This window comes from Vipera berus, assembly GCF_964194415.1.
Source record: "Vipera berus genome assembly, chromosome: 3".
NCBI classification, from domain to species: domain Eukaryota; kingdom Metazoa; phylum Chordata; class Lepidosauria; order Squamata; family Viperidae; genus Vipera; species Vipera berus.
In genome coordinates this window covers 81,716,427-81,741,549 of record NC_138204.1, presented here as the reverse complement: position 1 = coordinate 81,741,549, position 25,123 = coordinate 81,716,427, and the positions used below count along the sequence as shown (strand labels likewise).

Sequence of the window (25,123 nt, the reverse complement as noted above, 5' to 3'; positions counted from 1 at the left end):
AATATGGTGCACTGCAGATGACTTGAATTGCATTAAGTGCAATTGGGTGTGATAAGGGTTATAATCTAAAATATATGAACAGCCTGTGGTTGGAAAATATTGTTCTAGGACCTGAATGTCCGTTAGCTTCTTTCACTTTTTTTCTGGTTTTTCAAGACACCATCTTGACTGCTACTTATTTTGGACTGCATAGCAGGCTTTTCATGAAACCATTTGGCTATGGATGTCTGTTCTTAAACATTCTTCAGCTTTTGGGCAAGGCAAAATGAGCATGGGTAATGTGTTTAGTGTAAAAGCAATTAAATTGGTAGTATGATAACAGACAGCGTTTTCATTTGCCATGAGTTACTATATCAGAATTCAGCAGAATTACCCTCACTCAAATTTTGAAATATCTTATTTCAGATTTTAAAAAAAATCTCAACAATTTTGGTCCTAATTTGATTTTCTATGGCAATGGGATCACCTAGAACAGGGGTCAGCAACCTGAAACAGTGAAAGAGCCACTCGGAACCGGTTCCCTCACAAAATGAAAAACTGGGAGCCGCAAAAAATATGTGCGCATGCGCATACATGCAAGCATGCGCAGAACAGGGTTTGACTGAAAAGTGGAGCCAAGGCGAGATATGCACCTACCCTGCATATTTGAATTGATTGAAGTTTTTTAGTCCCACTTTTTTTTTTGACTGCACATGGCAGGACTGGGAGCCGCGGGTTGCAGACCTGTGACCTAGAATCATACGAAATTCAGAATAAGACTTTCTTCATGATAACTTCATCAGCAGGAATTGTGCAGGGGGAGAAATTGCACAAGACCAACAGACTTTTTCATGCAGACATCCTGTGAAACATGAGCATCCTTCCATCCCAGAAGAACAGTGTATATAATTTAATTACTTGATAGGCTATCATGCATAATTGCTAATCAGGCTGAGATATTCTTATAGAATTACAAAGAAAAACATCAATTCGGGTCAAAGCTTGCAAAGCATCAAGAGCTGATGAAGACTTATGTATGAGTATTCAAGTACCATTTATGGGCAAAATAAAGAGTTGGTGCTGCTTTTATGATTTGTTCCCACATTAGCCTTTCAAACAGTTGGTTGCCTATCGGTTTAACTTGTATTATAGGAACTGTGAAAAATCAGTTGAGGTGAAAAACATATTGGGATCAAATGTCAACATATTTATATTTTTGAAATACTGATGGGCATGATTTAGATTTCTTTCACTGAGCCTTATTTAATAAAGGAAGGAGCTTATCAAAAACAAAGGATAAGCCTCCTTGGTTATCAAAATATTAGTTAACTCTTTAATCTGAATCTTATTGAAATATAGTATAGTAATTAATACAGGATTCAATCCTGTGTATAATGATCCATAGTGAGTAAAGAAAGCAATCCTTAATTGAAATTATCTCCTGATAATTTCACAATATTGCAGTATTGTGAAAGTGATTTGACACTGATTTGTTCTGGGATAATTTGTCCCAGAAAAATTTCTTTGTCCAGCCTACCATGCTGGAATTCTGTGGATGTTCACTTTCATCAGTCAGTCTTGATACCTGGCAACCATGTAGACAGTTGCTTGTGATTTATTTATTTTTTGCAACATTTTTTGGGAAGTGCTTTACCATTGCCTTTTTCCTAGGGTTGAAACAGAATGACTGGTTCAAACTGACTCAGCTGGCTTTGTGCTAAGGCAGAACTCAGGGTCTCCTAGTTTCTAGCGTAATGCCTCTAACCCAGGGGTAGGCAACCTTGGCTCTTTTATGACTCATGGACTTCAACTCCCAGAATTCCTGAGTCAGCTGACTCAGGAATTCTGGGAGTTGAAGTCCATGAGTCATAAAAGAGCCGAGGTTGCCTACCCCTGCTCTAACCAATTGCAAGATGCCCGGTGCCTTTAACTAATCTTGCGCTTAGCTGGAATTCTTATGGGTACTATGTAAAAGGAAGAGTTTAGAAATCCAAGAGAGCCAGTGGATTTCCACAACAAGGTAAAGACTGTCCATAGGCTTAGCATACATTACAGAATTTCAGAATAACAGACTTAGAAGGGACCTTTGCAGGCTTGATTTTGGGTATAAGTCCTACCCCAAAAATAAGCCCTAGCTAGGGTGGGGGTGGGGGTGGATCTGCCCTATGCACACCCACCTACCTTGCAGCCAGGCCTCCCCTCACTGGCCCACTTCTTCTGAGGCATGTTTTGCAGCCAGGCCTGCGTTTCTCAGTCACAGGGCTTTCCTGAAGGCTTGTGCAGCCAAGAACTGAGCTATAGATTCAATCCATAGTTTAGTTCTGCAAGACATCTGCAGCCAAGGACGGAGCTAGATTCAATCCATAGCTCGGTACTCAGCTGCAAAGGCCTTCCAGAAAGGCCTGACTACAAAATTCAGGCCAGAATGAAGCTGCTCTTTCAGCCCCAGAAGAAGTGGACCGGCTGGGCTGGGCTGTGGGTGCCAGAGGTGAGTAAGACACACACACACACACACACACACACACACACACACACACACACGGAAAATAAGACCTGTGCCTCTTTTGGAGGCAAAAAAAAAAGACCCGGTCTTATTTTCAGGAAAAGATGGGTAGGAGACAAATGGATGTCCAATTTCTTCTTAAAACCCTCCATAATGGAGCACCCAGAACTTTTGGAACCTCTTACATCTACCCCTTACATTCGCTTCTTGTTTAGCATCCATAAATAATTATCAAGCCCGTTATAAAGGATGTATATCTTTTATCATTGTTTGTAAATGTTCACAAACAAAATTGGGAGGTCTGTATAGCCTTAGAAACCATGTTTTCTGGCTCTGGCTTGGTTTTATTTACTTTGCTCCCAACAAAGGGAAGTCTAGCTATAAACTGATGTGCCCATGCAACTTCTGCAACTCCAGGGTAACACTATCAGCCCTATTGCACTATGATCGTATGTGCATGTGGCAATAGGAGTGTACACCTGTACTGCTGATGTTCCGCTGAATGTGTGAACATTGATGTATTGCTATGCAAGATATAACAGGGCTTGTGGAGGGGCTGGTAAAATCTGATGTACTTGCTCTTTTAATCAGAAGAGAGTTTACAGTACCCATGATGTGAAATATGACTGAGTGAAAGATCTATGTTCAGATGTGCTCATTATTAAATAGTTACCCTGAAATTTTTAATCAGGCAATGGATTTTTTTTCCCACCTGACATTCAGCATCTTTCACCTGTCATGGCACATTCACAAAATTGAGCAAGTTTGTATAATAATAATAATTGCAGCAACCTCTGAAATGCTGGAATTATAGTTAGTGGAAGAGAGGGGGAGGATTTCAATAAAAATTAAACTGGCATCACCATTATTTTATGGCTCTGTGGGATGGTGCCTTTAGTCCAAGAAAAGGACTGTTCTTAAAATACATTTGTTGAATCAGGAATTTCATGTGAACAACAGTATTTGAGTATATATAAGTATTAGTATATATAAGTATAAGTCCCAATAATAAATAAATAATATATGGTTACAGACAAGCAAATTTGCTCAGAACAGCACCAGCCAGAACCTGCAGGCTGAAAGCCAATCTGAAAGCCAAGTTTAGATGTACCTGCTTTAAGAATGTGCCGGAAGAATGTTGAAATGTGCTGCACATTTGCCAATCATGTTTCCCCAAAACATTTTAACAGAGCTTATGGGCTCTCCAGGCAAAATTATGTCACTTAATAACTACCAAAAGGGTTGCTTGCGATAGTTCTCATAATTCAGCCAGCTGATCCCAAGCTCCATGCTGTTTTCAATAAATGCACTGAAAGTCAGAAGAAACTGTTCCTCTCCTATCTAATAAACACTTAAACAGACATGTAACTAAGGGACCAGGAATGCAGTGGCTCATGTGGTTAGGACTTGGGGATGGAGGTTAGCAAGCCCATGTTCTAATCTAGATCCAAGGGCTGCTGCATGGTGAGGTGAGCTACTGTCATTCAATCCAGCTCTTTGATGGGGAAATGAAAGAAGCCACCACAGGCATCCCCCAGGCAATGGTGATGTCACCTTTAAGTCTGCAAGCACCTTGAAAGGTGTGGTGCCCCTGACCCAAATGGGAACTAAGGGACCATTCAGTTAAATGGACTTCAGGCACTGCTCTTAAAAACACATACAAAATGTTGTAGAAAGAAGCAGGGATAGCCTAGGTCAGGGGTAGGCAACTTTGGTTCTTTTATGACTCATGGCTGGCTCAGGAATTCTGGGAGTTGAAGTCCATGAGTCATAAAAGAGCCAAGGTTGCCTATCCCTGGCCTAGGTGCCACTTGGGTGACTCAATTACATGTTCATATAGGCTTGACCCTGATATTTTTTTCTCTTTGTTAATTTTATTAAGCACTGCTTCAATGGAATCAACCATTACTGAAGTCAGTGGGACTTACTTTGAGCAAAACCCCTTAGAGTTGTGCTGGTAGGCTGAATTTGTTTCATACTAAAATAATAAGAGTAATTGGATAATCATAAATATAGCAAGAGGACTTTTTCACCCACTGTTCCATTTTTAGCTCAGACATGATTTTCCTTTCATATTTCAGTTTGACAAATCCATTTAAGCCACAAATTAGTGCGGTGAAAAAAAATTAAAAGTAGACTTTTTTTTTAATTGACACTGGCAAAACTTTTATCCAAGAACTAAATGTGGCAAGTTTACTATTAACACTCAGTAGTACACATAAGCCCAAAATTAATAGGCAATTCAATCTCCTTATCATGAGATCAAAGTACTCTTTTTGTACCAATTCCCAGCACCTATACTTTATGGAAGAACGAAGCAGAAAATAGAAATTAATAAAGTTTTCTTCCCATTTCCTTTTCTGAAAGCATTCTTAAGAACATAAGAAGGGTCTGATGAGATGAGGAAAGATTGGATCTAGCCCAGCTTCTTGTTTCCAACTACTGTAAATACCATTTGGAAGTAGGATGTGAACTACTTTCCTTCTCGTGTATTTCCAAAGTACTAGAAAATTATTCATCATGGTTAATAGCCATTGAAAGATCTATTCTGCATTATTCTGTGCCTGTTGAAGCACACACCTAAACTACAGAAAATTAACTATATTCAACAAATCACAATTTATTCAACAGTAGATAGAAATCTGGAGAGATTGTTCTAATAATAATAATAACATGAACAATAACGTTTAGTTAAAAATATAGAAATCTGAAGAAGAATGATAGACTGCAGTAAGCAGCCTAGGCAGTGTTAAGCCAAAGATAAGCATTGAGAAGAGTCACTTTTCCACAGTGTGTAAATCTGGATGTAGCTTCCAATAGAGTCTTGAAACTATTGTCCAAGTTTGAAATTAGTTCAGATTTATTTGAAAAAGTGCAGAGAAGAGCACCAAAGCTCCTATGAAGACCAGTGAAAAGAACTCAGTATATTTAACCTAAAGAAAAGAAAGAATAGGAGCCTTCCAATACTTGAAAAGCTACCACAGGGAAAGTGGGGTGGATTTATTCTTCACAACGGCTAAGGGTAGGACAAGAAAAATGGGTGAAACTTTACAGAGGGAGTCCAGACCAAATAAGGAATTTCCTGACTCTGAGAATGGTTAAACAGTAGAAGAATCTGCTTCCTGGAATTATGGATGTTCTGTCACTGTAGGTTTTTAAACAACGTTGAATAGTCATGTTTCTGAAATAGTCCTGGACAGGAATCTGTCTCTCTCAACTTTGTGATTCTATGATTCCATTTCTTATTTAATAGAAAAGACCGTTTAACTAAATAGTTTCAGTTAGATACTGGAGGTGCTTTGCATCTGAAAGCAAGTGTTCTAGTCAATCCAAAATAAAGTTTCCAACAATCCATAGTTCTAGTTGACTTCAAGTGCTTTTATAAAGTGAGTTAATTGATGAGAGAGATCAGAAAATATTCTCAGCCATAGCCCCTGAAGCTCAACCCAAATCTTATGTCAAAATAGGCCACTCTGTATTTGTTAGAATACCATTTGATCATCACTAATGCCAAGCTATACATTTTCCCATCATTGGGAATTTCTTTTCTTCCTGAGCTTCACAACCAGAGGCTTTTCTTGGAATCACATGTGGGAAACCATCTGATCCCAATGAAACTTCTATCTCTCTTGACGTTCTTCAGTATGACACCACTGTTCTTTAATAAATAAGACGGAAGAGTTTCACGTTCATCACAGAACTGTGTTTTTTTTGACTGGAGGTTGAGGAGTGCCGACTTTCTGCCTCCGTCATCACTTCCCTTCAACTGCTATGGAAAGACAGCTGGCTGTAATGAATATATGCAAACCTCTCAAGATTTGTTTCTGGCATCTTCAGGTAGAATTGGGGGGAAAAAAATCCTTGTCTCTAACTCTATATAGTAGACGATATGAGCTTGATGGACCAGTGGTCTGTTTCAGTAAAAAGCAGCTTCCAATGTTTTCTATTTTCTTAAAGAAAGAAGACTTTCCTTCTTCCTGGTTGCCACTCAGCAGCAGCAGCCAACAAGTACAATTTCCCATCACATCACCTACTGTGTTGAATAGTCCAATCTTATGCATGGTTATTCTGAAGTATGCCCCACTGGATTCAATTGGATTTATTTCCAAGGAAGCACATGTAGGCTTGCAGCATTTAAGGCTGAAAAGATCTTCAGATTATCCAGCTGGCAACCCTCTGAGCTTTCTGAAGTGTTACAAAGGCAATACACAAACTTCTTTATAAAAGAGAAATATTTGTTGTATGGCTTGTTCAGTTAAAGGTATCGATTTAACTTACCGGTATATACTTCCATTGACTACAAGATACCATATAAGTATCTTCCCCCCCTCCAAAAAAAAAGTATAATTCATGGTGTGTTTGCAAGAAAAAAAACACCTTATTTGACAAGCATGTGATTTGTTGCATGTAACAAATCCCCCTGTGTGATGCATAGCATATTATTTTTCTTCTAACTGATCAAAGCTATATCCTGATTTGAGATGTTAATATTTATTTACACCTGTGGCTATGACAGCAGGTGAAACGTGTTTAAACACCAAATATCTGCAAGTCATGCTTAATCCTAACCATGGGTTAGCGATATTTCACCCTATCAGTATTTTTTTCTCATTGCATGTATAAGTCACATAATTTGTCACTTGTACTGATATAAATTATAGTAGATGTGGCATACTTTGCAATAATAATTTTGTGATTAATTGTTCTTTAGCATCTAGATAGCTTTTTTGTGACATTTCTTTTTGGAATTTGTGTTTTTTTAATAACCATGAGCAATTCAAATTGAAAAAAACCTTGAAAGAAAAGGTTACTTATTTAGTGATAAAAAGAGTTCAAGACTGAAAATTGTATATTTTTTGTGATAATTACGGTAAATAGAAACTTAAGGTCACGAAACAGACCTAGATCCTAAAGCTCTCTCAGTTATGGTTTCAAAGAAAATGACAGACAAATAGAAGTTGTAATTAACTTAGCCTTATGAAACTACACATCCCATAGTCCTCCAGAGTCCTTCATAATCATCAAGCATGCTAAGAACTTCATTTGCCCCTCTGATAGTTTCACAGCATTTTGCACGTAGTTTCATCAAATGTGGCATACAAGAGGCTCCCTTAGGTCTTTTAAATCAAAACTGTCTTAAACGTGTTACTATTTAAATACCAAATGTCAGTGTGGCTGCTCTAAAGAATTTCAGACTAGGTCTTGAACTGACCCAGGATCAATTCTGCACTAGCCATGAGTGACTTTGGAATTCCAGAGGCAAGTATCAACACAAATAAGGCTACTTATGAAGTAAATAAGACTCAGACTTCGCAATAAAATGAGAATGTGTACAATGCCTTAATTAGGGAAGTTGAATCTATATCGATCAGGTCCCAATTAGTAATGTGGCAATTAGAGCATTTTTTTTTAAGATCGGCTTTACAAATCTGTTTGTTTTCATTCCTAACTTAACTCTAATACCCTCAGTTTTTGCATGTTATTTTCCCTAATATATATAGTTTTGAATATAACTTCAATGAATCGTTTTTAAAAAATATTCTTGTGTTACACTTTTTAAGATATTAATTGTATATGTGAGCTTTTAAAATGTAAATTTTGCAAATTTAAGTTTTCTGTTTTTAAATGTAAACATATAGGGGGAGGGGGGGTGTTTACAACTTCCAGAAACACATTCTTTTTAATTTCTTGGCTTCATTCAAAGCTTGGAGTGGAAAAGAATTACCTTTCATTCATTCCTGATAGGTGACAGCAAAGCAACAGAGCCAATTTTTAATGTTCATATTGTTCTTTCTTTAGGACAGATTCCACTAAATGTAGCATTTATGGATCCCGGAAAATGAATGTTGCTTTCTTTCTGACGTGGGCCTTTTGAGTTTTGATCTCAGATAATATGTTTTCCCTGTTAGTTTTTGACAGAATGAAGATTCAGGAAGTTAATATGCAATAACTGAATCTCAAATGATTTGTTCCATTCTCTGTTGATGGTACATGCCGCCCATTGCCTTAATCTTTAAAATTCCCAAATATTGTATATGCAGTCATTGATTGCATTTTAATGCTCCCTCCTGCCATAAATACATTGCTCAATATAAGCAAACAAGAAATATTGTTGAAATCCTTTTGTGAAAATCAGAAAAGCTCCCAACAACTTATATATTTATGATCCAATATGAACCATTTCATAAGTTTTCCCTTTCTAAACTATTGGCAGCAAGCATTTGTCATTGCACGGCCCTAAGTTGCTTGAATATCATGCTTACTTTTTTGCGTCTCCTCTTCTCTCCAGTACCAACTTGAGAGAAAGTCACCCTGGAGATTTCTGGCGACACAGTGGCATCAGTGGGCCGTCTTCTGCACAGCTCTGGTTCTCATGATCAGCATTCCATTTCTGGTCTACCAGATGATCGTTGCATTTAAGGATCCTCCACCAGGTCTACTTTTCAATGTAGCAGCCATCTGTGTCGGAGCGCTCGCAGAGATACTTCTGACCAAGTGAGTGGAAATAGAGTCTGTGTTTCTTCTTTTCTTTTTGTGTCATGGAGATGATCAAGGTTGTCTGGCTTTAAAAAATAAATAAATGGGTGGCCTACAGAAGAACCCTCTCCAATCAGATAGTCCTGATATATTTAAAAGGCACCCCTGGCTGAAAACTCAGAAATTGTAGCCTCCAAAGACAGTGACCGTTCGAAGTTACCTCAGCACTGGGGGAAAAAGTGACTTATGACCTGTTTTTCACACTTACAATCATTGCAGCAGCCCCATGGTCACATGATCAAAATTCAGATGCTTGGCAACTGGAATGCCTTTATGACGGTTGCAGTGTCTCCTGAGGTCATGCGATCAGCGCTTCTGACCTTCTGATAGGCAAAGTCAATGGGGAAATCCAGATTCTCTTAATAACCATGTTACTAATTTAATGACTGCATTGATTCAACTGACAACTGTGGCAAGAAAGGTCATAAAAAGGGGGCAATGCTCACTTAACAACTGTTTCATTTAGCAACATAAATTTTGGTCTCAGTTGTGGCCATAAATCGAGGACCAGCTATATGTGGAGAGCACTAAATTGGGAGTAGCTACTGCATAAATGTAATTAACATTTTTCTTCCATAGCTTTTCTGAGAATGATTAGTTGTGCATTTGTGTACAACAAGATACCTACCTACTATAATATATATGCCATAAGCACTCTTCTTGTCTTTTCTATCTCAGCCCGCCCAACTAAGAATAATATTTCAGGATAATATAGTTATCTTTGTTATACAAAACCTACTCCCTTTTTTTCTTATTCCCCTTGCTGACTAGCAAAGCACACATAAGAAAACATAACAAGCAATAAAATGCCAGTTGGCTTAAACCATATGACCAGCCGTGTGTCTAATTTGACCTTTAGTTAATTATGTGATGGGCAGTTTCCAAAGCAATACCAGGTCTGTCCTTAAATCTGTAAATGGCCATGTGCATATTTGAATGTGAAATGGAAAATGGAACATATTTTTAAAGTCCATATATAGACTTTGCATTCCTACAACCACATTTGCACCTATTCAGCATCAGCAACACCTCACATAATTCCTCCAAAGGCAGCCGAGCCAGTGATGGTCAAACGGCAAAAATCCATATGATTTGCAATGTGATCCTTGATCCTTGACTGGTGGGTTGTTGGGGTATTTTTGTTCATTTGCAACAATTGTTGACTTGCTTCTATACAAAACTTCCATCTTTTCCCAACTTGGATTAAAACTGAGTCTTTGAACTAATGTTCATCCATAATTAAACCCATCTTCCTTTCCCTTTCTCTCAAATCAACTGGCCTCATATTGACACAATTATCTTGAAGCTGTGATGGTCACTATTAAAATGTTGACATTTACTGTTTGAAACTAATTTATGTTGCTGTGAAATTGTAGGTATGCCCTGTAAATAAATGTCACTAACGTGAATTATTTTCAGACATTTAATGTCAGCATTTTAATGATGGGCCACTCTCTCTGGTTGGTGGCTGTAATTTAGCTGCTGAGGAGCTGGAGAAGAAGTAGGCTCAGATCTTAATGAAGTGACTAAAGAAGTGAAGAACATAGTAAAGTGGAATGCAACCTGAAAAAGGCGGCACTAGGGGAAAAAATGAAATCCTGGTGACATAATTTTCAGAAAGTAGTCTAAATTTAAATAAGCATTTTGGCATATTATGTATTCGCTCTGGGAAGCACAAAAGCAAGAAAATGCTAATTGTATTTAATTCCCCTTGACTTCTAACCTTTTTAATCTGTTGCGTTGGTAGTTCAGTATTGTAAATCTGGCTGCTTTATATTACAGCACAAACATGTATTGAGTCATTCCAGAAAGCCTGACATTTCTAAAACAAATATGAGGGGAAAAAGAGTGAGGTTGAGCTTTTCCCTATTTTAAAGCAATTGGCTAGCTTCTGCTTTAATTCGAGTCTATGGGAACTGAGACAGAAGAATCATTAAAAGTAACATATCATCTGAATAAAAACTGCAGCAAAGCAACTAAATATCAGCCTTACATTTTTTTCCCTTTCCCCAGTAGTTTGGGACTAGGGATTGTTTTATTTTATTTTATTTCTCCTCAATATAATACCAATTGGAATGTTGCCCAGAGACTACTAACCCATTAGCAAATTAAGAATCTGCTTTTAATAACACAGAACTTGTAAATAATGCATTAATTGACTAGCTTGAAAGTTAGCTTGAACGCTAGAAACCCAGGCTGTAAATGTATCATGAAAGAACGATGAAGGTTGACTTAGCTGCACAATGATCGGAACAGATTAAATATGACAGTTGATATTTGCAAAAATGGGGAGCTAATTGGAGGACACCTGCAGCTGTTTTCCAACCAAAACAACAGAAGCCAAAGATGTATCTAATTGAAGTGTGTCACATTTTTATATTTTGCCTTCCTTGGAGTGTTCTGTGCATGTTGGGTTTGTTGGTGCTACACTTCTGTCAGGACATGAGCCTAAAGAAGCAACAAGTGTCTCGCTGACCATGTGTGGCTTCTCCCGGTGTTGCAATTTATTGTGCAAAAAGTAAGCATGTGAATCCTGTTAACTGAGAGCTAAGAGTGACTACACAATATGACTCAGATGCAGAGATGTTTATAATGTTTGATTGGGAGCCATCCAGAGTTTATTCTAAGATGGGAGGCCCTATAAATGTTTTAAATCAATAAATAAATCAGAAGGAGGCTTGAATTCTTCGAAATGTTTGATCCTTTCCTCTGTTGCTTTCTTCATTTGCTTGTGAAAAATCTCATATGGTACTGCTTGGTTTTTGTAAAATTTATTTTAAGGTGCCGCCTGTTGCAGAGAATAAGATTTTACATTTTTATTATATTGTTCCTATGCTACTGAGAAATCTCTTTTCTTTCTACTTTTAGAAAATCTACATTTTCTTTCATTCAGCTATTGAGTGACTGCTTTTAATATTTTATATACATTTCCAGGGGAACAGATGAATCAAGTCTTTTGCGGCACAACTACCAAAGATTCTTATGGCAACTTTATGACGAGCAAATTTGTTATTGTATAAACTTTCATAGGTGAAATGAATTGTGTTCCATAATCACTTCAGCCAGTGATTCTGAAATTGCAGTTCACAAAACTTTTGTGAAATTGCGGTTCACAGAAGTCCACTAAGGATCCATCACATTCTTCTCTGAAGTCATCTCTGTTTATCTCCTCTGGGTCGTCACTGACATTTGCCTGGTCAGATCAGAGTCACTTGCCATCTTAGCCACTGACTCCCCTGGTTTATCACCAGACAGCTAACCAGGCCCAAGCTGTGTCTTCTCCGTTGACCTTTCAGCTTGCTAGTCAGAGCTAAAGGTACTTGTTCCAGGTTTGGGAAAATGGACAAATTCTTGAAATATGCAAGTGATGAGTAGTAATGTGAGCACTGAAAACTGGTCAAACAGGTCATGAGTGTCCATACATACTGTGCTAAAGGTTACTTACACCAGGAACCCCCAAAGAAGCATGTAAATAGCAATAATTGCAATAATTACTTAAAAACGGAATTTCATTGGACTCCTAGCTTTTTTATATTTGGAGAATTTTACTAAAGATCATTCCTGACTGGCAGGTTTGTGCCAAGAGTTGTTATTATAGAATGCATACATAAAATAATACCTGAACAAATATGTTTTTATTTGGAAGAATAATTCATTTTAAATGTCCTTTAAAAATGGAGCTGATAGCAAGGTAAACACAAATGAGTATGATTATTAGTGTATTCTGCAAAAAAATCAAAAACTAGATTTCCTACATTCATAAACATGGGGAAGAGATACTTGTTTCACAGTGCGATCCCCAGATTTGCTAAAGACTTATTTAGTGACCTATAATTACAGAAAGTTTGAGAAACACTGATGTATGCAATGATATATTTGGCAATTATTAAGATGCCACAAAAGTTTTTCTTGTTTACATACATTTGTAATCCACCCAAAGAATTTAGGTTACTACCATATTTTCCGGCGTATAAGACGACTTTTTAACCCATGAAAATCTTCTCAAAAGTTGGGGGGGTCGTCTTATACGCCGGGTCGTCTTATACGCCGGGAAAAAAATATCAGTCGAGCGTCCCCATTCTTGCAAAGCCGGGCCGCCCTGCGCGACCGAGCTATCTCCGGCGCGGCTCCGGGACACGGCTGGGCGGGAGCATCGGGCGGCTCTCCCCACGCGAAGGCAGCGCTGCCTGTCAGCTCTTGGCCCGAGGGGAGGGCCTCGCGCCCGCCGGACTCACCTGTCACCAGCACCGCTCTCCCCCCCGCGGGGATGCGCTTCCGCCAGGCGGTGCTGGCCGAGAGGAGCCAGCAGGCAGCCGCCGTGAGCGCGGCGCTGAGGGGCAGCGGCAGGACGGCCTGGCCCAGCGCCTGCAGGACAGCCAGCAGCCCCACGCGCAGCAGCAGCCGCCGGCTCAGCAACAGGTCCGAGCGCAGGAGCCGCAGGAGAGAAAGCAATTAATTTAGTTACAAAAGAGAATAGGGATTTGTTGACTGTCGGCGGATTAGTCAGCAGACGTAAGTCTGGACGTTCAAAAAACATATGTGCAAGTTAGGAAGGGCTGCACAATTGAAATGCACACCGAGTCACACCCCTCCTTGTCCGTATTTTTCCTGTGCAGAAACTATTATACCCGCCTGTGTGTTCATAATCTTCGCCACCTGCACTGCCGGGATAGCACAGTTGCCATCATTACCACTCCAAAGCTGCGGACCCAGACTTATTACACATTTACACAACATTTCCATCCTCTCTAGTTTCGTGAACAAGAAACAAATAGAGCACACTTGAACTGCTCGCAAAAAGATGCTTTTATTACGGATGGAGAGATGGATGAAAGATTTATTCCCAATTACATTCGGGCTCGCATGATTAAAACTACGACTGGGGTGAGGCTTTGGATTTCATCGAGGACCACTCATTTTTCTTTAAATCCCCGTCAGAAGACATAAATGCGCAGAGCTGGCGGCCATCCAAAGGCGACCTGTTTGCGTGAAGGGGTTACCGCACTTCTAAGAATGCAGAGACTTTCCGCGTTTCGCGAGTCAGGTTCACAAACCCGAAGGTAACAGGTTGCGCGCACAGTGGCCGCGCAGATCGCTCTGCCAACGTGCCGGTGCTCGCTCGTGTGTCTACGCACGCCCTTGCTGTTGCAGTCGGTTCTTCTCGGGATGCGCGTCCTTCGAGGGCGGCTTGCAATCAGCGCGCCGTCGAGCCCATCCTATTTCTCCCCCACCCCCATTTTGAAACGAGGCCGCAAAAATAGGCAGCAGGGTGCACACGCGCACGCCCTCTCTTTCCCCTTTCTAAACTCCTCGTCCAAGCGCCTCTTAAGTTGCCAGGCGTGCCCTGGCTTCTTTTTGCGTGGGAAAAGGCCACAGCGCTATATCTTTGCAAACAGGCGTCTTCAGCCGCGCCAACATGAATTTGCACCCAGGAAAAGCAGCCACACCGAGAGGCTGCACGCCCAGTCCAGCTCCATGAGGGGCAGGGCAGGAAGCCGGCCGGGAAGAGGGACCGGGAGCCCGGGCCGAGCGCGCCTCGGCCGACAGTGAGAGGGAAGCGGCACATGAGTTCTAAAAAAGAGGACGCCATTAATTTATCAAATTGTCCTCTTAACAATTTAATAGCCTCCTTAGTCTTCACATCCTCTGAATTCAAAATCAAAGCCTTTTCTTTTTCCTTTATTTCATTCTCCAATTCTTTCCTCCTAGCTTCCACAGCACGTTTATGTTTGTTGTTCATATATATCAACACCCCTCTCATGTATGCCTTGCTAGCATCCCACACCATGTCCATAGAAGTACCTTTGTTCATATTAGTTTCAAAAAAATCCTTCATCCGCTGTTTGCATTCTTCCACATTTCTCTGATTTCTAAACAAATTCTCATTTACGCGCCACGAGCGCCTGTCTCTTTTCTCCTTATCAATCTCTAACCACACTGGACTATGATCAGAAATAGTTCTTGCACATATCTTCACCTTTTTAGTCCTCAAAAAAAAGTCATTAGTCACCAAAATAAAATCAATCCTCGAAAAAGATTTATGTCTATCAGAATAAAAAGTATAATCCTTTTCCTGCAGGTGTCTCTCGCGCCAGATATCTCGCAATTCCAAGTCATCCTTCATTTCAAAAAAAGATTTAGGCAGTCTAGCATGACTTGGAATGCGCTTAAAAGCTCCAGCCTTATCCATCTGTACATCCATAACACCATTCCAGTCCCCCATAAAAATAAAAGATTTATAATCCAACTGGGTAAGCTTTGTATAAAGTAAACTAAAAAAGTCAGCCTGTTGTTGTTGTTGATTAGGAGCATACAGTCCAACTAGAAGCGTCTTTTTGCCTTCTAACAACAAGTCTATCAGTACGTATCTTCCATGCTTATCTGCTTCAATTAAATCCGCTGTTATGGCACTTTTAATATAAACAACCACTCCATTTTTCTTATTCATTGCAGAGGCAACAAAATGCGTACCCAGTCTTGAGTTCAATAAAAACTTTTGGTCCATAGCCCTAATATGCATTTCTTGCAAACATATAACATCTATCTTAAATTGTTTTAAATATTGAAAAACCTTCTTTCTCTTCTGTGGTGAATTTAGTCCATTAACGTTCCAAGTCAAAAATTTAGTTGCCATGCATATCCTCCCAAAGCTCTTGAAGCACTGCCTTGATAGGACTATCTTCTTTAGGCCGTGCTCCTCCCACCGCTTGTCTATGAGTACGTTGTGAAGATTCTGAAGACTTTTGCTGATCTTGTTCTTTTATTTTCTTTGCTCTTTTTAAAGCAGCACGCGTTACCCTTTGCTCTCTAGGATCATCCAGAGAGGTTGTAGCTTGATCTCCTCCAGCACCATTTTCCTCAGTTACATCCTCTTGATGTTCTCCTTCTCCTTCTCCCGATCCCTTTGCAGCTTCCAGAAGTGTTAATGGAGTTGCTTTTAAAACAGTATTGTAGAAATCACGCGCTTGCTTCACAGTAATCAACCGGTACCTTTTGCCTTCATACATCACCATCAGCCCGTCTGGAATCTCCCATCTGAACCTTATATCTCGTTGCTTGAGCTCTTGCACCAGAAATGTAAAATCCTTCCTTCTCCTCAAAATTTTTGGAGGGATCTCTTTTAAAACCAAAACTTCTTGATCAGCAATCACAACTTTAGCATCATAAGCAGCTTGTATAACTTCATCTCTGATTTCTCTTTTTGTGAAGTAAACCACCACATCTCTAGGCAACTTTCTCTGTCTGGCAATCCATGAGTTTACACGGAACACTTTATCCATAGCTGCTCTTATTTCAGATGCTGGCTGATTCAATACCACTTCAAAAGCCTCAGAAACCAGCTGCTTTAAATCTTCCTTAATGTTCTCTTTTAAACCTCTGATTCTAACAGCAAACTGCATCTGGTAATATTGGGCAAGGCTTAACTCCCTTTCCATTTTGTCTCTTAAATTTTCATTCTCCCGTACTTTAACTTCTAATATTTCATTCTTTTGAGTCAAATCATCCAATTTTTCATCTAAATCTTCCACACATTCCGCCACTTTATGCACTGAGGACAAGATGTCTACCTTCATCACGCTGAGCTTCTGTTCCATCCTCTCTTCCATTCTCTCCTCCAGTTTCTCCAATTTCTCCTCCATCTGTGCAAATTTATCAGCCATTGATTGATTAATTGATTCCAAAAGTTTATCCAGAGCATCTCGTAAGTCCTTCGGTGTCAATACATCAGGAGGATGCAACGCCTGTAATGATGATTGTTTCACCGGAGAAGATCCACCACTCCGTAGAGTTTTAGGGGGAGGTTTAGTCGCCATCTTTAACTTTTCAATTGTGACGCACTTTCACTAAAAGTTTAAAAAGTCCATCAAGCTAGAGAGTATAATAAAATAATCCTCTTCACCTTTTCCTCTTGTACCGCTCTGCCTGCTCCTTTAATCCATAGTCCTTTCTTCAGGCAGGGGTGGTCGCAGACGCCTGGCTCTGCTCCAAAAAAATCCGGAGCAGAGACGCCAGCCAGCTGGGAGCAACCCAGGCTTCGGGGGAGTTCAATCCTTCAGCCGCCCAAGCTCCAAGCTCAGGCGGCCCCGGAGAACTCTACCCCTACCTGGGGCCTCACCCCCTCCTCTTCTCCCGAGGAGGGGGCTTCAAATTCGCCTGAACAGCTGATCGGCGCTGTTTCGGGCGAAAAAACAACAGCTGAGCCGCGGGCAGCCCGGAAAGGCTGTCTCCGTCGCCGCGGAGCCAAGCTCAAAATTTAAGAGAGAATTTTTACAAAATGTTTTATAGATGGCATTTAGATCCCAAAAAGCTTGCAAGTATGTATCCGAATTATCAGCCTAAATGTTGGAGGTGCGGTGATGAAGATGCAACATATTTTCACATATGGTGGACTTGTAAAAAGGTTAAGGCTTTTTGGATAAAAGTCTGGTGGAATATGCAGAAGATTTTTAAACAGAGGTTAAAGTTTTGTCCGCAATTTTTTTTGTTGGGAATAATTACAGATGCCACAGTTGTGGACACCAAGTTGATGTTGAATTTAATTACGGCGGCAAGACTTTTGATAGGCCAATACTGGAAGAAAGAGGAACTGCCGACCATAGAGGAGTGGACTTTAAAGGTTTCCGACCTGGCAGAGATGGCGAAGATTTCGGCCTATTTGAAAGATCATTCGCAAGAACGCTATATTATGGAATGGAGAAAATGGATTGATTTTATCCAGAACAAGTATAGGGTTAAGAAGTTTTACGTAGCATTTGAATAAGTCTTCTTTCGTTGTTTTTTTCTTTTGTTATCTTAGTTTTTTTTTATACATACTCAATATTATTATTATTTGTTTCATCTTATATAAGCCAGAGAGTGATGGATTTTAGAGTTTATAATTGTTAGCATATGTTTGTTTATGATTGTTTTATATATATATACCTTGTATTTAGCTCTGGGAAGTCGGGGGGGGGAGGGGGGGAGGGGGGGAGGTAGGGAGGGGGGAGGAGGGAGGGGGAAGGGGGGATTCTTAAAGGAAAACTGTATTTTAAAACTCTTCAATAAAAAAGAGGCTGCGCCCTGCGCCCAATGGGAGAAGTTCAAGGCCTGGGGGGGAAGCAGGAGTGGCGCCGGCCGTGGCGGGGTGGCAACTGCCCTCCGGCGCTGCCTGCCGCCCGGGAAACACGCCTCGGGGGCCGGCAGAAGCGCGGGAGCAGCGGGAGGGCCGGCGGGGCCAGTCGGGCCTTCGCCTCCTCTGCGATGGACAGGGAGGGCAGGGCATGTAAGTATTTTCCGGCGTATAAGACGAAAAACCTTGAAAATCTTCTTAAAAGTCGGGGGTCGTCTTATACGCCGGAAAATACGGTATATGAATTTGAAATATAATAAATTATACTTAATAATACTAATTGAATTTGAAATTTGTCCTCGGGAAAATGTTGTAAACATTTTTTAAATTCAATTGTTACTAATATTAATTATGTAATCCTGAATGTGTGGTTTACTAAACTATCATTGGTCCTGACGTTAATTTTGCTAAGCCACAAATATACAAGTCATATTGTAATATTAGAGATAGAACATAAATTTTGCTTGTCAAAGATCTCCGATTTAGCAATCCCTTAAAAACTCCAGTTTAAGACCCTTCAGAGTTAATCTCAGACAGTGGAGACCAGGTGTCCTACAGTCCACAGGTAGAATGTGGTCTACCACCCAATGGTCCTAAAAAGAAATGTATTTGCCTAACCTGCAAGAGAGGGAAAGAGTGCTTGCAGCTTCCTCAGTTGTCCATTTTAGCCATTTTAATGACCACCTTACCAGCTAGCTCAACACAGGCCGACCAACAAATCCCTCAAAAGGACAATGGGAGGGCCTCTGTCTTCTCCAGAGAAGAAAGTTGGCAACCTCTGGTGTAGAGAATCCTGAACTAATTGCTCCAATGATTTATTCAGTATTCGTAACCACCCTTGATAATATTATTTCTACAACAGAACACAATGTGTTATTCCGGTTAAGGAATGTGTATATGAATATCCATTTTAATCCAGTGTTTTCTTGTAAGCATTCAACTGCCTTTAAGGAAAGATAGAAGCGTGTTTCAAAACTAAGTCACATGGCTAAGTATATAACCACGCTGTTAGGTTGCGCCATAGGGAACATGGGCCATCAACCATTTCTGGAAGGCAGAATATTTTGTCCTTTGTTTGGAGCCCACTTCAAATGCAACTTTTCCCTATGTTTTCCTGGCTCAAAAAATGCTGAAAGTAGTGTTTTCCACTTTAAATCAGCTCAAATATTGTTGTCTAGTTGGCGTGTTGATCTATCTTCTTGGCAAACCCTGAAGTTTGATTGGCTACTGTTATGTATTAGGCTTGCTTGTTAACACCACGTGGTAACAGCTGGTAGGTTGCGAGAGCAGGGAGCTAGCTAACGGCTCCCAGCATCTCAGACAACCCATCTCCAGCACTGCTATTGGTTGCCCCTAGGCAGCAATAGGTTGCTTCAAACCTATTGGCCATTGCCTAGGGGGCCAAGGTATAAATTGCTGCAGCTGCAGCCCTGTTCTCTAGTTCAGATCCTGCAAGCAATAAACCATGATCTTTGCTGAACTCACTCGCCTTGTCTTTATTCCTGCGCAATGAACCCAGTACACAGCACTGGCGACAAGGATGGGATCCTGCTTCTCCGTTGGAGCTGAAAGTCACTAGGGGAGAGGCAGCGCACGCCTGGCGGGAAAAGCAATTTCCCCCCCTACGGTCGGCTAGCAAGCCACGCTAACGACCACGCGCTCAGAGGACCAGTCCCGGAGCAGTGAAAAGGCAGGATTAGAAGAAGCAGAAGCCAGCCACGAAGACCAGCAGAATTCCCAATGTCGGTGTCGGGCCTCGGGAGCCCGACACTCGAGGGGGGGCCCCTCCACCCCCCCCAGCAACCCCCGCCTGCTGCCCGCCGGACTTGCCTGCCTCCCTAGCAGTCCGCGTGGCTCCTGAGGTCGCGCCGGACGTGACCAGCTCCGTAGCGGCCCGGAAGGCTCCGGGGGCCGCGCCGCCGCTTCGACCGTCCTCCTCCGCGGCACAGCAGCTGTCATCGCCTGGCGGTGTGTCGGTGGCCCGGAAGGCTCAGGAGGCCGCGCCGCCGCTTCAGCCGTCTTCCTCCACCGCCGCACAGCAGCTGTCCTCGCCTGGCGGCGCGTCAGCGGCCCGGAAGGCTCCGGAGGCCACGCCGCCGCTTCGGCCGGCTTCCTCCGCGGTACAGCAGCTGTCTTCGCCTGGCGGCGTGTCGGCGGCCCGGAAGGCTCAGGAGGCCGCACCGCCGCTTCGGTTGTCTTCTTCCACGCCACAGCTGACCGGCGGAGGCTCGGGCCCACTCACGGCAGCCTGGGAGGGTACAAGAGCTACGGCTGGTAGCGGGACTGCCGTTTCGGGAGCCCGCAGCACGACGCCGGCCCTTCCCCGGCTTTGGCTACCGGGACTGCGTTTGGCATGGCAGGCCGGGGCACTGGACAGTCGGGCGCAGGGCTGTATGGCCTGGGAGCCGGCGGATCCGTTGGGGGACAGGTCCCTTCCCGCCGCGGTGCCTGGGTGGCTGGGAGCCTCGGGCGTGAACGACCACAGGGGGCCTCGGAGTGGGGCACGGCAGGGAGGTGGTGAGGGGGTGGAGCACGGTGGCGGCAGCGCGCGGGGGGAGGCTTACCTGGTTGAGCGACGGGCGAAGGGGCTTGTAGGGGAGGGGTGGGAAAGTTATAGGGAATGGGAGGGTGTGGACGTGTTTGGGTGGAGTCTGGGTGGGTGTTTTGGGTGTGTATATAACAGCGTTGGCTGCAGGTAGCGGCCAACGCTGGCTTTGTTTCTTGTTGCGGCTGTTGCCTTGGAGAATAAAGTGCTTGCAGACCGCAGCGGAGGTCTCTCGTTCCTGTGTTCGGCACTCTGCCCTGCTTGCTGCAGGACGAGCTTTGACAGAAAGCCAGCGTTTTCCATAGCATTGCGGCCTTTCTGCCTTTCTGCTGTGTTTTGCTTTGAGTGCCATGGCAGAGGGCTTGCAAGGAGCCGCCTTGGAGACTGGATTGGAGGAGGCCGGCGTGGCCGGGGCGGAGGCAACACCACCCGAGGAGAGGGAAGTGGAGGACGCCCAGCCAGCTGTGCGGCCTAAGGTGCGGGAAGCACCACCAGCAGACCCCGCGGTGGAGTCCCAGGGTGCTAGCAGCCAGACCCTGGGGGGGAGTGGTGGCTGAGCTCGGTCCTGGGCCGCACGGGACACGAGCAAGGGCGAACGGGCCGGCCCAGTGGGGCTCCACTGGGTTGGAGGGAGCGCCGGCTGACCGATGATGACGGCGAGGAATGGAGCTATTCAACCGCCCCGGGTAGCCAGACTATGGACGTGCTACGGGATAGGTTCGGAGAGGTCGGGGCACGTGACAGCGGTTCCTGGGCGGCCATGGGCCCTGAGGGAGACACAGGCCAGTGGTCTCTTGGGGGGGCACCCAGTCAGCCAGCGACGTCTCGTTTCCGACTGGCCAGCCCGAAGTTCAAGGTGCCCGGGGAGGGTGGCGTTCGGCCCTCATCCACACGAGCACAAGGGGGGCGAGAAGCGTGGCCAACACCTGACCGGGCCCCTGGTCGTCCGGCACCCAGGTTGGCGGGGGCGTCCCAGGCCCAAGCCCCTTCATCTGTTGGGCATTGGGGTCCGGGTGTGGTATGGGGACCCCCACCGCTCACCGCAACCTACGATGGCCACCCCGACCACCTGGCTATGTTCCTGGGTCAGGTGATTAACCATCTGGACGGGTATGCCCAGACCTACACATCACAGTGGGCGATGGTGGTGGCGGTCACCGCATGCCTTCAGGGAGAGGCTGCGACCTGGGCAGCGGATCTTTACAGTGACCACGCCCGTGAACTCGGCGACGTTGGGCTATTCCTGGATGCCCTGCGCGTCCGGTTCGAAGATGTTTCCCGTATGCACCGTGCGGAAGCCGAGGTCTTAACCATCAGGCAGCGAGGACGGCCAGCGGAGGAGTACGTGCACGAGTTCCGCAGGGTTGCGGGCAGGTTGCGCTCGTGGCCTGAGCGCTTGCTGGTGCACCACTTTCGGGCCGGCCTTGATGGAGCTCTCCGGCGGGCATGTGTGGTGAGGGGGGTCCCGGCACGGCTTCAGGACTGGTTCAGGGTGGCGGTAGAGCTAGATATTGGTTTGCAGGACACCCGGGGCAGGCCTGAAGCGGGCCCTGGAGCATGGAGGGCCGCGGGAGAGCCAAAGGCTGAGGGCTGGAAGCCCGGGCCGGCGGTGTCACAACCCGCCCCCCTACCGCCGCCCCGTCCAACGTTTCGCTGCTTCCGATGTGACCAACCGGGCCACCGGGCAGTGGACTGCCCGTTACCACCGCCCTGGCCAGGGACCAACCCTCCGGTGGCACGGGTCCCAACTCCCAGGAGAACCGCAGAGCGCTCCAGAACGGCGTACCAGGTGGCCGACAAGACACCCCAAACGTCAACCCCGATGCGCCCAGAGGAGCCGGCGGATGGGCGGACCGATACATCCGACGGGTCTGAGGACCATGAGTACGAGGAGGACCCGATGGTAAGTGCTCCAGTGTGCCCTTTTGTGTTGCCTGTGACGTTGATAAGCCCACAAACAGGCGAAAGGAGGGAATGTAAAGCTTTGATCGATACAGGTAGCACGCGCTGCCTTATCAGCCTGGTAACGGCAAGGGAGGCTGGCATCCCCCTTCAGCGGCTCCCCAAACCTCTCCGATTCCAGCAGGTGGACGGGTCCCTTCTGGGCGGGGCACCCATCACGCATGTGACGGCACCGGTGAGGATGGAGTTAGATACACACTGGGAGACCCTACGGTTTGTCGTGGTGCCGTCCATGACGGAGGCGGTCATCCTGGGACTCACATGGTTGGACAGATGGGGTCCCACGGTCTGGTGGGAGGGGGGGTGCCGACACCTTCGTCTAGGGACGGGGCCCCAGCCCCCTGCAAAGCATACCTTCATGGGTCCCGAGGGGGCCGGTGGGCCTGAAAGGGCCGCGGGGGTGGGGGCTGGGCGTGAGATACAGGTGCCACGGGAGTACGGCGATCTAGCAGACGTCTTCGACGAGAAAGAGTGTGATGCCCTGCCGCCCCACCGCCCCACGGACTGTGCCATTGAACTGGAGCCAGGGGCGAAACTGCCGAAACCCCGCATGTACGCAATGGCACCCCGGGAGATGCAGGAGCTTCGATAATACATAGATAAGAACCTGCGGAGGGGGTTCATCCAGCCTGCCCGGTCCAAGATGGCGGCCCCTGTACTATTCAGGGAGAAGAAGGACGGGACCCTAAGACTGTGCGTGGATTACCGGGGGGTTAACGCGGTGTGTGTGGAGCACTTGTACCCCCTCCCTCTGGTGAAGGACCTTTTGGCCCATTTGGCTACGGGCCAGGTGTTCACCAAATTAGACCTCAGGGAGGCGTACTACCGTGTCCGGATCAAAGCCGGCGACGAATGGAAGACGGCTTTCAATTGCCCATTGGGGAGTTTCCAGTTCAGGGTAATGCCGTTTGGTCTGCAGGGAGCCCCCGCGGTCTTCATGCAATTGATTAACCAAGTCCTGCATGAACATTTGTACCGGGGGGTCCTGGTCTACCTTGATGACATCCTCATATACACGTCAACGCTGGAGGAGCATGTCGCCCTGGTTCGGTGTGTTCTAACCAAACTGAGGGACGCCCAATTATATGTGAAACTCTCTAAATGTGAGTTTCACAAGTCCCGGCTGGACTATTTGGGATATCGGGTGTCCTCAAACGGGGTGGAGATGGACCCAGGGAAGGTGGAAGCCATCCAACAATGGCAGGCCCCACGAACCCGGAAACAGTTGCAGAGTTTCCTGGGTTTCGCTAATTTTTACCGCCAGTTCATCCCAAACTTTGCTTCCATTGCCTTGCCGCTCACAGATCTGCTGCGGACAAAGCACTCAGCAACACCCCCGCGGCCAGGGCAAAAGCTGGCGTGGACCACTGCGTGCCAGCAGGCTTTTGAGATGCTCAAGGCACAATTTGCTAAGGAGCCCGTCCTACGACACCCGAACCCTGACCTGCCCTACGTAGTGCAGGCCGATACGAGTGACGTGGCTGTGGGAGCTGTCCTACTGCAGCGGCATGCGACGGGGGAGCTGCGGCCCTGCGCTTATGCTTCTAAGAAACTGACCACCGCAGAGAGGGCTTGGGCTATCTGGGAGAAAGAGGCTTTCGCGGTCCGCTGGGCCTTGGGGACGTGGAGACATCTGCTTGAAGGGGCTAGCCAAGAGTTCGAGGTATGGACGGACCATAAAAATCTGGAAGCCTTACAAACGCCTCGCCGACTTTCCCCGAAGCACGTGCGGTGGGCCCAGTACTTTCGGCGCTTCCGGTTCCGGCTCAAGTATGTGCCCGGGGGTAGGAACTTCCTGGCAGACGCCTTGTCACGGCTACCTCAATATGATTGCCGGAAAGAGGAGGTGGTGCAGGTACTGGTACCGCCACCCCGCCCGGTGGAGGGGGCGGAGCACAAGGCCAACGCCTTAACAGACAACTTCCTGCAGGCCTGCGAGGGGGCACTGGCAACTGATGAGTGGATGCAGGCGCACCCCGGTACACTCACGTTGCGGGATGGCTTAGCTTGGCACGGGGTCAGACTGTATGTGCCTGCGGCGGTACGGGATCGAGTGCTCTATCAGTGCCATGACGCCAGGCAAGCAGGCCATTACGGATTCGTAAAAACCCTACATTTGGCTCGCCGCCAGTTCTGGTGGCCAACCATGAGGCAAGACATCGAGAGCTACGTGCAGAGATGCCGCGTTTGCGCGACCACCAAGCCCTCCACCAACAAACCGGCAGGCCTTCTGCAACAGGTGGCGGACCCCATACGGCCTTGGCAGGACATTGCCATGGACTTTGTGGTCGAACTACCGGAAAGCAAGGGGTACAACGTTTTGTGGACAGTAGTAGACTTATTCTCGAAACAGGCCCATTTTATCCCCTGCAAGGGGTTGCCTTCGGCCCGTCGGTTGGCCTGGCTGTTTGTCCAACACATTTACCATCTCCACGGGGTGCCACGATGTATCATCTCGGACCGAGGGGTGCAGTTCACGGCCCGGTTC

The 25,123-nt window shown here is 45.2% G+C and overlaps 1 protein-coding gene across 3 annotated transcripts in view; it reads left to right on the top strand.

Annotated features, from left to right (window-relative positions):
* LOC308665192 (uncharacterized protein) overlaps positions 1-25,123 on the top strand; it is a 375,212-nt gene that overhangs the window by 226,852 nt on the left and 123,237 nt on the right. For all 3 annotated transcript variants that reach the window (XM_081322901.1, XM_081322900.1, XM_081322902.1), the window contains exon 4: positions 8,772-8,977. In XM_081322901.1, the coding sequence (XP_081179027.1) occupies positions 8,772-8,977 (206 nt within the window). The remainder of the gene's footprint in view (positions 1-8,771; positions 8,978-25,123) is intronic.